Consider the following 13,155-nt stretch of genomic DNA (forward strand, 5'->3'; position numbering starts at 1 on the left):
AGTCCAATCATGGATGCTTTTTATCTTTGTAAAATATGTTTTGTTTTTAGAATCCAAAGACAATTCTACTCCAAGAACATCAGGAACCACAGGGCTACTCCATCAGTGAGCTGCTCAATGATTGGAGTAGCTGGACTGGTGTCAACTGCGGAGTCGGCCAAGGCTGGGATGGAGGAGAAGGAGCCAGCCAAGGTGTCAAAGGAGCCGGTCGGGATATTGGGAAAGGAGATGGTTGGGATATCGGAGGAGCTGACCTGGCTGTAGACCATGTTGCATCTGAGTTGGCACAGTATAACCGTGGGAGATTGTCTTGGGCATTTCACTTGCAATCACAAGACTGTTGGACAGTGACAATGTAAGCCGCTGCAGGCCTGTTACCCTTGTCTGGTGGAGGGAGAGTCGACATGGGAACTATGTAGCCTTGGCTGGAGTAAGACCGACAAGCAGATTGAAAAGCTTGAGCATACAGACATTAAGAAAGAGTTGGATAAGTTTCCAGGACCGGATGAGATGTACCCCAGGCTACTGTGGGAGGCGAAGGAGGAAACTGCTGAGCCTCTGGCAATGATCTTTATATCATCAATGGGAACAGGAGAGGTTCTAGAGGATTGGAGGGTTGCGAATGTTGTTCCCTTATTCAAGAAAGAGAACAGAGATAGCCCAGGAAATTATAGACCAGTGAGTCTTTCTTCAGTGGTTGGTAAGTTGATGGAGAAGATTCTGAGAGGCAGAATTTTTCTGGATTCAGAATTGGCTTGATTACAGAAGGCAAAGGGTGGTTGTAGACGAGTAATATTCTGCATGGAAGTCGGTCACCAGTGGTGTGGGACCCCTTCTCTTTGTGAATTTTATAAATGACCTGGATTAGGAAGTGGAGGGATGGGTTAATAAATATGCTGATAACACTAAGGTAGGGGGTGTTGTGGATAGTGTGGAGGGCTATCAGAGATTATAGTGGGACATCAATAGGATGCAAAACTGGGCTGAGAAGTGGCAGAATGATTTCAACCCAGGTAAGTGTGAGGTGGTTCATTTTGGTAGGTCAAATATGATGGCAGAATACAGTATTAATGGTAAGACTCTTGGCAGTGAAGGGGATCAGAGGGATCTTGGGATCTGAGTCCATAACACACTCAAAGCTGCAGCGCAGTTTGACTCTGTGGTTAAGAAGGCATATGGTGCATTGGCCTTCATCAAACGTGGGATTGAGTTTAAGAGCCGAGAGGTAATGTTACAGCTACATAGGTCAGACCTCACTTGGAGTACTATGCTCAGTTCTGGTCGCCTCACTACATGAAGGTTGTGGAAGCCATAGAAAGGGTGCAGAGGAGATTTATAAGGATGTTACCTGGATTGGGGAGCATGCCCTATAAGAATAGGTTGAGTGAACTCAGCCTTTTCTCCTTGGAGTGACAGAGGTGACCTGATAGAGCTGTATAAGATGATGAGAGGCATTGATCATGTGGATAGCCAGAGGCTTTTTCCCAGGGCTGAAATGGCTAACACGAGAGGACACAGTTTTAAGGTGGTTGGGAGCAGATACAGAGGAGATGTCAGGAGTAAATTGTTTTTACGCAGAGACTGATGAGTGCGTGGAATGGGCTGCCAGAAATGGTGGTGGAGGCGGATACGATAGGGTCTTTTAACAGATTCCGGGATAGGTACATGGAGCTTAGAAAAATAGAGGGCTATGGATAACCCTAGGTAATTTCTAAAGTACATGTTTGGCACAGCATTGTGGGCCGAAGGGCCTGTATCGTGCTGTAGGTTTTCTATGTTTCTAACCAGGCCAAAAGCCTTGGGCTTGCCTGCTGCTGCAGACCAAGTGAGGGATGCAAAAGCACAACAGCATGGTTGAGCTTGGCTGGGGCCTGGTCTCGCCTGTTGGTGCTGCCCTCCCGTGTTCGACAGGTGGAATGACAGACTGGATTGTATGTGCCTGAACACTGCCAGGACCCTGTACCATCGATTGGGACTTTGTCACTCAAGGCCTTGGACTATATATATGTTTCTTTTTTGAGTGAATATGCTTCTTTGAATTTGTTACTCACTTGTTTTTTGAATATTCGCTTGCTATTTTTGAATTCTTTGCACCTTGGCCCCAAAGGAACACTGTCTCATTCAGTGATTTATGTATGACTTGAATGATAATTAATCTTGATTTGATTTGAAAACATACATCATATACACCAAAATATCACCATAAATAAAAAGCTAATTCAAAATCTTCTAATGGGCAGCACAGGTAAACTGTAAACAGCCTAGTGTCCTAATGACAAGACCTCGGTAGTAGCAGGGTATTCATTAGTCTCACAGCCTGAGGAAAGAAGCTGTAACCCAGTCTGGTAATCCTAGTCTTGATGCTTCTGTATATCCTTGCTAACGGTAGTGGGTCAAAGAGACTGTGGGATGGCAGTAGGGATCCTTAACAATGCTTTGGGCCTCGTCCGCAATACACCTGAAAATATCACAAAAGGGGAGATCCTCTTGGAGGTTTTTACTATCCTCAGTTGGGTCTTGTGGTCTGATGCTTTGCAGTTTCTGTACCACAGACTGATGCAGCAAGACAGGACACTCGATGGTGCTCCTATAGAAAGTTGTTAGAATGGGGATGGGGGCCTCTCATGCCTCAATTTCCACAGAAAGGAACTTTGTGCTCTTCACTTCCTCCACGACAGAGCCATTGATGTGCAATGGAGAGTGGTTGACCTGTGCCTTCCTGTTTAACCAGTGGTATGTATGTAGAGATTAGCAAAATGGATATGTGGTCTGAGTATCTGAGGTGAAGGCGGAAGACACATACCTCAGTATGTAGGCTCCATGAATGTTGGTCTAAACCAGGTGTAATATGTTCTTTCCTCTGGTTTTGAAGTTGACATGCTGACAGAACTTCGGTAGGACCGTTTTTAAGTTGACATGATTGTAGTCACCAGCAACAACGAAGACACCATTGGAGTGAGTGGCTTCAGGGTTGCAGATACTGCTGTAAGGTTCCTGCAACGCTTCCCCAGCACTAGCATGGGGGGTGGGGGAAGAGCAGCAATAATCACAATGGTAGTGAACTTCCTTGGTAAGTAGAAGGTCCTCCACTTTACCATAAACAACTCCATCTGCAGTGAGCAGCAGGCTGTAACTACCAAGGCGTTCACACACTAGTTCTTACTGATGTCTTGCCAGGGGTTGCAGCATTTCTGTACGCCCAAAAGAAGGTTAAGCCTTCTAGCTGGAGTAGTGTCCTGGAGCCACGTTTCACTCAGCACAAGTGTGCAGCAGTTCATCTCCCGCCGGTTCAGATGCAGACGCAGGTAATCCATCTTAGTCTCTTGTGATCAAATGTCAGGGAGTAGAATCGTTGGGAATGCAGGCCTGCAGGGATCCACTTTTGTCTTACTTGAATACCAGCACGTTTACTGCACTTCTGCACTCTCACGCACCGGTACTGTTGACTTCCCTGAGTAGCTGAAGTAGGTAACAGTGCGAGGGCCTATTCTCCGAGTTATTCCATTCTTGTGCTCACCTGCGAGGTGGCATTGGAGATTTTAGTGTTCTTTATGATCAGAAGTGTTTTTTGGTCATAGAAAAGATGGACAGGACAAGAAATTTCACTGTTGATTAGAGCTGGAGTAGCTGATCTGTCCAAGTGCACCACCATTTTTTGACATGAAGATGCTAGTTTTTGTCTCACCTCTCATTGCTGAACAATCAATCTTCTTGGCTCCAGATTGTTTCCAGCCTTGATATGAGATCTGATTCAAAATGAGCTTCAGACTAAGTAGTTACATCATCACCAAGACTGTCCATTTCTAATTCAGCACTAACCAACTTGGCCCTTCCCCCATCTCATGTTAATGCTTCCACTTTTTAATTATCTTCAGATTTGATGACTATAATCTACTTATAGGTCTATTCCACCCAATCCCAGCCCAGCTGTACATTTCAGATTACCCAGAACTCTGCTTCTCATATTGTTAACGCACATCAGACTCTTTTACCCATTTTGCAGCTCAGTATTCAATTTGCTAACAAATGTGAAAATCCTATTTTGCTACATTAAAGCTGCTGTGTAAATAGAAGCATTCTTTCAGTTCACAGTAAATGGAAATGATTAGTTATCACTAATGAACAAAAGTGAACCCAGAAGAATTCTGAAAAGATTTATATATTGTGAAAAACCAGTGTAGTATAGAATTTGACAGATATATAGTTGTTTGAAGACAGTTCTCCAGTGGGGAGGGACTGAAATTTAACCTTCCTTAAGGTGCTTAGTTACATGAATCATGGAGAGCAAACAGAAATGGATTCACCCTAAACCACCTAAAGGTTTAAGACAACGAGAAATTCTAAGAGGCTCGGACATGGAAACAGCTTTAATTTCAAAATGATGGGCATGTTGGCAGTTGGCACTATGATGTTCTGAGATGTAAAGGAAACCATAAAGGTGACATGCAAAGTTAATGGCAGTGTATCTTCTTGACAATTTCTACTTTTGGCATTTTCAATTTAAAAATGTCAGAGAGACATAATCAGAGTATCTGCTGCAATCCATTTGGAGTATTGCATATGGTAGGTATTTCCTATAACTGTCATGATTAATTCCTATAATTCTTTTCCAGCTCACTCTGTTGATTTACTATGAGCAAAGGCACAGGGAATCTGCTGATAAGAAATCCTATTAAGTTTAAATGCACATGACTAAACTTTGTTTAGCAAAGGAAGGAATAACAACATTGTGCATTTCAAACATTATAAATGATTGCAAGATCAGTTATTTGACATTTGGCATTGCTGTAATTTTTTATTAAAATGTATTCAATTTTTATACTCACCAGGTAACATTCTGAGGACGAATAATGATTTTCCTGTATGCTCCTGATAATGAATAATCTCTAATTTTGTGTCTCATATTATTTATATCCAAGCTATCAGCAGCCAGCATTTCTTCATAGGCTTTCCCAACTTCAAATATAAATATACAGACATACATGTAACTTCTGGAAACGCACAAGAGTAGCAACACAATCAACTCCAACATTCTCCAAGTCACATCTCATCCAGCCTCTTAAACCTGAATTGTTACCAGGCAATATTCCTACTTAAATAACATTTTGCAAATATGATTGCTACAATGATTACAGAGTTTCAAAACTTATACTCTCACCAACACACCCTTTAACCAACAATGGGCCGTATGCATGACCACATCAGTATTGTTGCATTCAACTGTTTAATTCTTAGATTAGACTGTTTGTTATTTTCTTTGCAGTTTAACAATTAATTATCTGCTTGTGTTTTATATAGTGCCTGATCTCGCCTGTTGGTGCTGCCCTCCCGTGTTTGAGTGGTGGAATAACAGGCTGGATTGTATGTGTCTGTATAGTGCCAAGAGCCTGTATCATCGATTGTCGAACATTGTCGCTCAGGGCCTTGGACTATATATATGTTTTTTTTTAAAAAGTGAATATGCTTCTTTGAATTTGTTACTCACCTTTTTTGAATATTTGCTTGCCTCTAGTGGCTATATAAAGTATAATTCTGGAAAGCTCTGGAAGCTTCTTTGCACTGCAGCATTGAATATGTGTCTTTTAATTTGTTAATTCTTATCTATAGATTTGAATGGGATGTCTCTAATTTCTGTGGTATAAAAATAGCTGTTCAAGGCTAGGTGCCACCTTTGTGGTCTCTCTCTTTGTCATTATCAGTTCAATTTCTCTTTGTTCTATCAACTCTTAATAAAATGATTGTGAAGCAACAAGTTTTGTGCCTCTTTCTTGATTTCTGAAAGAAACTTGGATTTAAACTCCAGAATCCAACACTATATCCACATCCCAAGAATGGTTCAAAAGGAAATCCATTAAAAAGGAAAATGTTTGATACTGCCAAATGCTGTTCCAGCAGCAAAATCTCTATGTTTGGTCAGGCTACAAAGAATTCACTACCACAATGTGCCTGTCAGGTTATATTTATAATAGATTTCCACTAGTTTTACTCTCCCTCTTTCCCACACACTCACACAGAGGAAAGGCTCCTTCTGTATTAACCTTGGCAATATACATGGTAACAAAAAGCAGCAAATTACAAATAGTAACCGAGCGTGGGTCAATTAAAGTGGGCTAATAGTTGGTAAAGTCCCTGGCTCTATGATTGCAGCAGTAACACCATGAATGTCAGTAAGCTCATGTAAACTTTGGATAGATCTGCTAATCTGCTTCATGTGTCATTTCATCTTCTGTGCCAATTCCCCATGGCCCTCAGTTCTCTGATCTTTCAAAGTTTTATCTATTTCCTCTTCAAATTCCCCCAGTGATCTAGATCTCCCCTAGGGTCGAGGATTTCAGAGAATCACCTCTGTAAGTGGAAAAAAATTTAAAAAACAATAGTAATATAACAAAATGAAATACAGTGACATGAAGATTATTATCTTTCTGCTTTATTTGTTGAGAAAAATTCCCCCTAAATGCTGTAGTCAAAACCAGAAGCTAAGAAAATGAAGGTACAGTATTTACTCTCATTTTGTGGAACGGGCATATCAATCACATTGATTTATCCAATTTATTCAAACTACGCTTTTTGGCAAATCTAAAAGTTGTACTTTATCATTAGGTGGAAACACATACAAAGGAATTAAGTCTTCCAAATAACTTACTTTTGTGTTTTGGATAGAGAACATCAAATCCAGGCAAGGGCAACACCACATCATGTATGGTATAATTCTGTACATCAGATTCCTGAATTGGAACTGCTGTTCCTGAAGATCAATAAAACAAACAGTTTTTATTTCCTACATATTACAGCTTGGTTCTTGGTTCCAGATAATACTAAAAATATAACAATTTGACTTTAAGTGGAAATTAATAAAACTATTGCACAATTTGGAGAAAAGGGCAACAGACCCTTGAAACTATTAAAGAAAGAGATATGAAATCAGTATCAGAAGGTAGCGCTCACATAAGACATGGTATGTGTCAACCTTAACATGACCAGTCTGACTCAGTAGAAGTTTATAAATTGTTTCAATGACTTTCCTTGGGAAAACTTATTTCCTTTTAAAGTCTGGACTGTGTATGTCTTCAGTCCCATACCAATTTGCCTTTATGCAAAGAGCAGTACCTTTGCTAACACTAGATAACATAGCAGCACATCAGATTGTCCTGGTGCCTCATATCTCCTACAACCCAGTTTTGATTCTGATCTCAGGTGCTGTCTCTCTGGAGTTGGCATATTCTACCTGTAACCACATAAATTTCCTCCCAAAGATGTATTAGTAGATTAATTGGTGACTGTAAATTACCTCATGGAGGTGAATGGAAGGAGGATTAGGGGGACATTGATGAACGTGAGACAAAATAGGTTGTGAGAAAATAAATGGGGAAATGGCACTTTGGGAATGTTCTGCATGGTCTTTCTTTATGCCATGAGAGAAATATGAAAAGAACTGTAATTACTGTTATATTTAACAGAACTCTTCATGTACACAAGACTGGAAGTGTTCTACGTGTACAAACAATCACTAACCTTATGGCGCACAGAGCAGCATGACTCTTGGTTTCTAGCTGTGTATATCATGCAGATACAGGTCAGATTCTGGTGGGTTGTATTGGTGCAAATCTAAAGGAATATCCCATTTACCTCCTTTCAGTACCAAATCTCCTGGAATTGCTTTAAGTCCATATTCTTCAATCCGTTTACTCACTATGTTATTCCACACATAGCTCTGATAACTGTGAATGTACATTAATCGATTATTTCTTGGAATCTAAAAAACAAAAAAAAGGGGTTAAACAAGCAGATCTTGAAAATGATTTATAACAAATGTCTTTTAAAAAAAGGACATCCAAGACATTAGTAAATAATAAAGAAAAATCTTCTTCCCTAATTTTGATGTAGATTTGTTTTAAATTGACATCCAAAATTATTTATGAATAGATGTAATCAATAGAAAGAGGATCATAAGCTTTACTAAAATCAAAGAAAAGCTTTTAACTATAGTATAATACATTATACTCTTCCTTAAGATAAACTTAAATTCCATCAAAACTCAACAAAATAACTTTCTGTGAACTGATAAAAGATATTCAAAAAACATGTTTCACATGAGCAAACCATTTAACCATCAGTTAATACTCCATCTAACTACGTAGGTAAAACTTACCATTCCAAATGCAGAGACAATGTTCTTCATTCCATATTTTGCTAGACCTCGGAGCAACTGTCCTTCCACACACCTTTTCACAGGAAGCTTTTTTAATGCAGCTTCAGGGTCCTTAGTTCGAGCCCATTCTTCCCTGCATTTCACCAGATATCCTCTCTCTGCTAAAGGCAAGACAAAAGTAGTATTAAACATTTCCAAACTTTTCCAGGCTAGTGTGTGGACTACTAAAATTTGCATCTGCTTACCAACAAATTATTCCTACCTCCCGGCCGCGGCTTCAAGATCAGATCAATAACTTCAGTCCAATTGTTTTGTAGAATTGCTCTAAATAATAAATTACAATAATCAAAATATATAATAAAAAAGCAGCAACAGACTTTCTACCTGCAAATAGTTGAATCAAAGTAACAGAACAAGTACACTTTTGAATGAACGTACTTACTTTGATGGAATTTGATTATTTTAATGAATTCAAATATATTAGATTTTCCCTCTTTGCACACAACAATGCAGGAGGCCTCAAGTGCAGTGAAACAGTAATAATGATTATGCTGCTTTCAGAGATCTACTGTACAGTTGGAAAACTAATTTAAAAGACTAACACCCACAAGGTCCGGAATTGCCAATAACACATTGAAGAATAGATCTATTTGCAATGTCATAAAAAGTGAAATGATTTTCATTCCTATGAGCAAGTCAAGCTCACTAGTGAAAGCTTAATTCAGGAACTGGATTTCACGAACATACTTAATTTCTTTAAAATCAGCACAACACTCATACTTGGTTGTCCAGTGGGTGTGGTACGAAGGGAATGAGGAATTAATTCATTACTATATAGATTCATGTAAGATTCAGTCAGGATTTTTGATTCCCACAAAGTGGTTGTGTTCTTAAGAAATTAAAGAAACGGGAGATTATGTGTTTCAATATGGCCTTATGAGAAACTACACAAATATCAGAAAATAAACAATAAAAAAATACAAGTGGAAACTTAGGTTAAAAATTTCACTTGCCCATTTAATACTGAATATACTCTGCCCTGCAAATCAATGGAAATGGGGTGACACAGATCTTATGTAGGGCATTTGGCATTTAACTGCTATTTCCATACTTTGAAGGATTGTGAAATATAGTGCAAGGTTTGAATAAAGCAACATTGGTATAAATTAGTGTCAAATTAGATACAGGAAGAATGTATGACGGAGAGCAAGAAAGACAAAAAGACAAAGGGAAAAGTTAAAGATCTTAAAGATTAGCTTTATTTGTCACATGTACATAGAAACATACAGTGAAATGCTTCATTTGCATCTTATCGGCGAGGATTCTGCAGGGCAGCCATAATTGTCACCACGCTTCTGGAGCCAACAAAGCATACCCACAACTTACTAACCCTAACCATACGTGTTTGGAATGCGAAAGGAAACCAGAGCACCCAGAAAAACACATGTGGTCGCAGGAAGTCAAGTGTAAACTCCTTACAGATAGCAACAGGCACCAAACCCTGATGTGATCACTGGTGCTAAAGCAGTTGCGCTAACCAGTGGGTTATCGTGCCACCCCATTGCATTAAAAGATTTGTTAATAAACATTAAAAATAGAAATGTTACTTTTCTTTTAAAATTGTAAACTTTCATTCCCACTGAAAATGACAGGCTGTAATTAACTTTTTACATTTCATTTGATACTTAGACTGAAACTGCAAATTGTAACCTTTTGTGGAAAATTTAATTGGTTTCTGATGGCAAAACCCAAAATCCGTAAGATTACAAACTTGACTAAAATGGTGCCTCCAAGGCATTAAATTTTGGTTTTCCTAGAACAACTGCAAAAATGCCTGTGAATGAAAGCACTCCAGTAGTTTGGATATAAACATCTGCCTGAAATATTAGGTCCACTGTTATTATATTTAGTTTTGAGCCAATGCTAGTCACCACATTCTGGTGTTCAAATTTTGGCTGAAGTTGGATTCTAGCCCAGTGATGCACAAAGTTCAGAATGTACTTTTTTTTCTGTTAGCTTTGACATTATCTCCGTAAATATGCAATAAACGACTGACAGCCTTTTCACTAGTTTGGGCTGGAAAGTGAAATAGATGCATCGTTTTTAAAATGCTCTACGGCATGGCGATGAATTCTCTTCCTGCAAGATGCACGTGCAGCTTGAATTCAAATGAGAGGAAACCATGAGATTTGAAGGGCCCTCCCTTGGTTGGAGTCGATCATGAATGTTGCATCCCAGCTGTACACAAGCCAGGAAAGTACAATATGGAGAACAAACTGTTGCCCATGTAGCAGGCTCCCTCTCTCCATGCAGCTGATGAGTCCAAAGGAATGACAGGGTCAAATACAGTTTGGTACCAGTGTTGTTGCAGGAGATGCCAGTCAACGTAGGACCACATTAGGGACTCCAGTTCCAGTTATTTCTTCAGGGTTTACTCCCCAAGCCTTCACCATGAGTGGATATAGCTGCAAGGTAGTGAAGATTTAAGATCAGCGTTTTCCTTCTCCTAGATGAACTGCAAAAAAATGGCTGACGGGCCCCATCAGCCCAAAGTGACCAGCTTTAAGGCGCCAGTAACCCGTCTTTGCCCCTTTTCCTGTCGAAACAGTTTTGCAAGGTTTAGTAGTTAAACTACATGTGAAGGCCAGGAGCTAGACTTGGTTGTCAGGGGCTATTTGAGATGTACAGCATTGGGAGCATTTAATAGGTAGTGGGAACTTATCTCCACTACTCTCCCCCCACCCACCCCCTGCTCCTGGCTGTAACAATCTTAAGGAATCTTTTTTTTAAAGAAAATGTGCAGATAAAGTAAGAAAAAGAAAAAAATGGTGTGACAAGAAAGGAAAATCTAAAGATAATTCTTGTTATTAGCTCTGTGGCAGCTCTCAAGATGCATCGTCATCATAATCCAAGTCAGAAGTGCCTGACCACTATCGTAGCTTACCTGACTGGGTAGCACTACGAAACAACAAAGGCCATTAGAGAACTGAAGATCTACAAACCAATGAGATCAGCCAAAGCAAAAAACTGACGTGACTAGTATTACGTAACCAAATGTGCACGTAATCATGGTAGTATAAGGATTGTTAAAGAGACCTACACAGAAAGGTACTATAATTTCTATTATTTATGGGGAGAAAGAACCATAGAACATTACAGCACAATACAGGCCCTTCAGCCCTCCATGTTGTGCCAACCCATATAGTCCTTTAAAAAAAATTACTAAACCCACACTACCCCATAACCCTCTATTTTTCTTTCATCCATGTGCCTGTCCAAAAGGCTCTTAAATACCCCTAATGTTTTAGCCTCCACCACCATCCCTGGCAAGTCATTCCAGGCACTCACAACCCTCTGTGTAAAAAAAGAGGTTAAAAGGGAAATTAATCAACCATGATGAAATGGGCTAGATAGGCTAATTCTTCTCCTATGATCTATTCTGGCCTACTTGTTTTATTAACACTATTTGTTTTTGTAAATCTTACTTCACTTTCTCTTTAGTAATACAATTGAAGACCACCTCAATGGAGCTTTCAGAACCCAGGCTACACAATGCAAAAGTGAATGACAATCAAGGTGTGAAAATAGCAGTTATTTATTTATTGAGATATGGCATGGAGTAGGTCCTTTCAGCCTTATTGCCCAGCAACTCCCAATTTAACCCTAGCCGAATCACTGAACAATTTACAATGACCAATTAACCTACCAACCGATTCGTCTTTGCAATGAACACCCTGAGGAAACCCATGTGGTCACGGGGAGAAAGTACAAACTGCCTGCTCACAGGCAGCAGCGGGAATCTTTTTGAAGTACTCAGCAAACTATGACTTGAATTGCCAAATCTATCATGAGTGCAGAGTGTTTCTGAAAAATAACAGCCTGCTTCAAGCACATCATTCTACATCAGGAAATTGGCAGCTGCAATCAGTAACTGTAAGCATGTTATTGTTAAGGCCAAAGGATAGTATAGATAAATTGACAGTTGACAAATATAGTAAGACAGACAGACAGAAACAAGTAAAACCCTGGTTTAATTTGACATTTGTCTTTCTTATAGTGTGGATTTTAACTACATCAAACAACTTTGGACCAAATTCACTTCAATGAAGATTAATAATTTAACTATTTTATTTGTCAGTAATGGTATTACTTAATATGAAATGAAGACAATTAATTTTAATATTTGTAACTACCTTTTTTTAAAATCAAGAACATTGAAAGCTTGTGAGACAAGTTTTAAAATTTACTTAAATAAACAGAATTTGGTCAGAATAAGAGTCAAAAATGTTTTGGTTCTTACACCGAAGTAGTTTGAGGATTAGAAGTAGCTCAGCTATAGCACTCCAACCTCCAAGTTAGAAGTTCAGGTGTTCAATCACATTATGAACACATAATCTCAGCAGACTTTTCAATGCATTGTTGAGCTCTGCTTATCAGATTTACCATTTCCTGGATGAGGACCTATTTAACCACTTTCTTTAAATAACCTTATTTAGAGACACAGCGCAGAACAGGCCCTTCTGGTGCTTTGAGCCGTGCTGCCTAGCAACCCACTGATTTAGCCCTAGCCTAGTTACAGGACAATTTACAATGACCAATTAACCTACTAACTGGTACATCTTTGGACTGCAGGAGGAAACTGGAGCCTTGGAGGAAAACTACATGCACATGGAAAGGAGCATACAACCTTGCTTACAGAGGACATTGGAATTGAACTCTGACGCCCAAATCGTAACTGTGTCATGATAACTGCTATGCTACCATGGCACCCCATGTAGTTTAACTTGGAAAGATCCTCAAAACTACAAGATTTCTGTTGAACTTTTATCCTTCAACCAACATGAGTAAAATCAATCTTTTATCTCATTGTCTCTCTAGAGCTTTGCTGAATACAGGTTATCCACCAATTTATTCACATTGGCTCAATTTCAAAAGTACTCCTTGCTGCGAAGCACCCTTGGATATTAGATGAAAAATTCTTACATTGATGCAAGCTCTTTTAATTT

The 13,155-nt window shown here is 39.3% G+C and overlaps 1 protein-coding gene across 5 annotated transcripts in view; it reads right to left on the minus strand.

Moving 5' to 3' along the window:
- pus7 (pseudouridine synthase 7) overlaps nt 1–13,155 on the minus strand; it is a 56,835-nt gene that overhangs the window by 4,285 nt on the left and 39,395 nt on the right. For 3 of the 5 annotated variants that reach the window (XM_059987170.1, XM_059987168.1, XM_059987171.1), the window contains exons 10-14: nt 8,412–8,473; nt 8,150–8,310; nt 7,627–7,753; nt 6,644–6,745; nt 4,827–4,956 (exon numbers count right to left, since the gene is read on the minus strand). In XM_059987170.1, the coding sequence (XP_059843153.1) occupies nt 4,827–4,956; nt 6,644–6,745; nt 7,627–7,753; nt 8,150–8,310; nt 8,412–8,473 (582 nt within the window). Of the gene's footprint in view, nt 1–4,826; nt 4,957–6,643; nt 6,746–7,512; nt 7,754–8,149; nt 8,311–8,411; nt 8,474–13,155 lie in introns of those variants that run through there. The other 2 variants (XM_059987169.1, XR_009515320.1) reach the window with 2 other exon arrangements.

Source organism: Hypanus sabinus, chromosome 13 (assembly GCF_030144855.1).
Source record: "Hypanus sabinus isolate sHypSab1 chromosome 13, sHypSab1.hap1, whole genome shotgun sequence".
Lineage (NCBI taxonomy): Eukaryota > Metazoa > Chordata > Chondrichthyes > Myliobatiformes > Dasyatidae > Hypanus > Hypanus sabinus.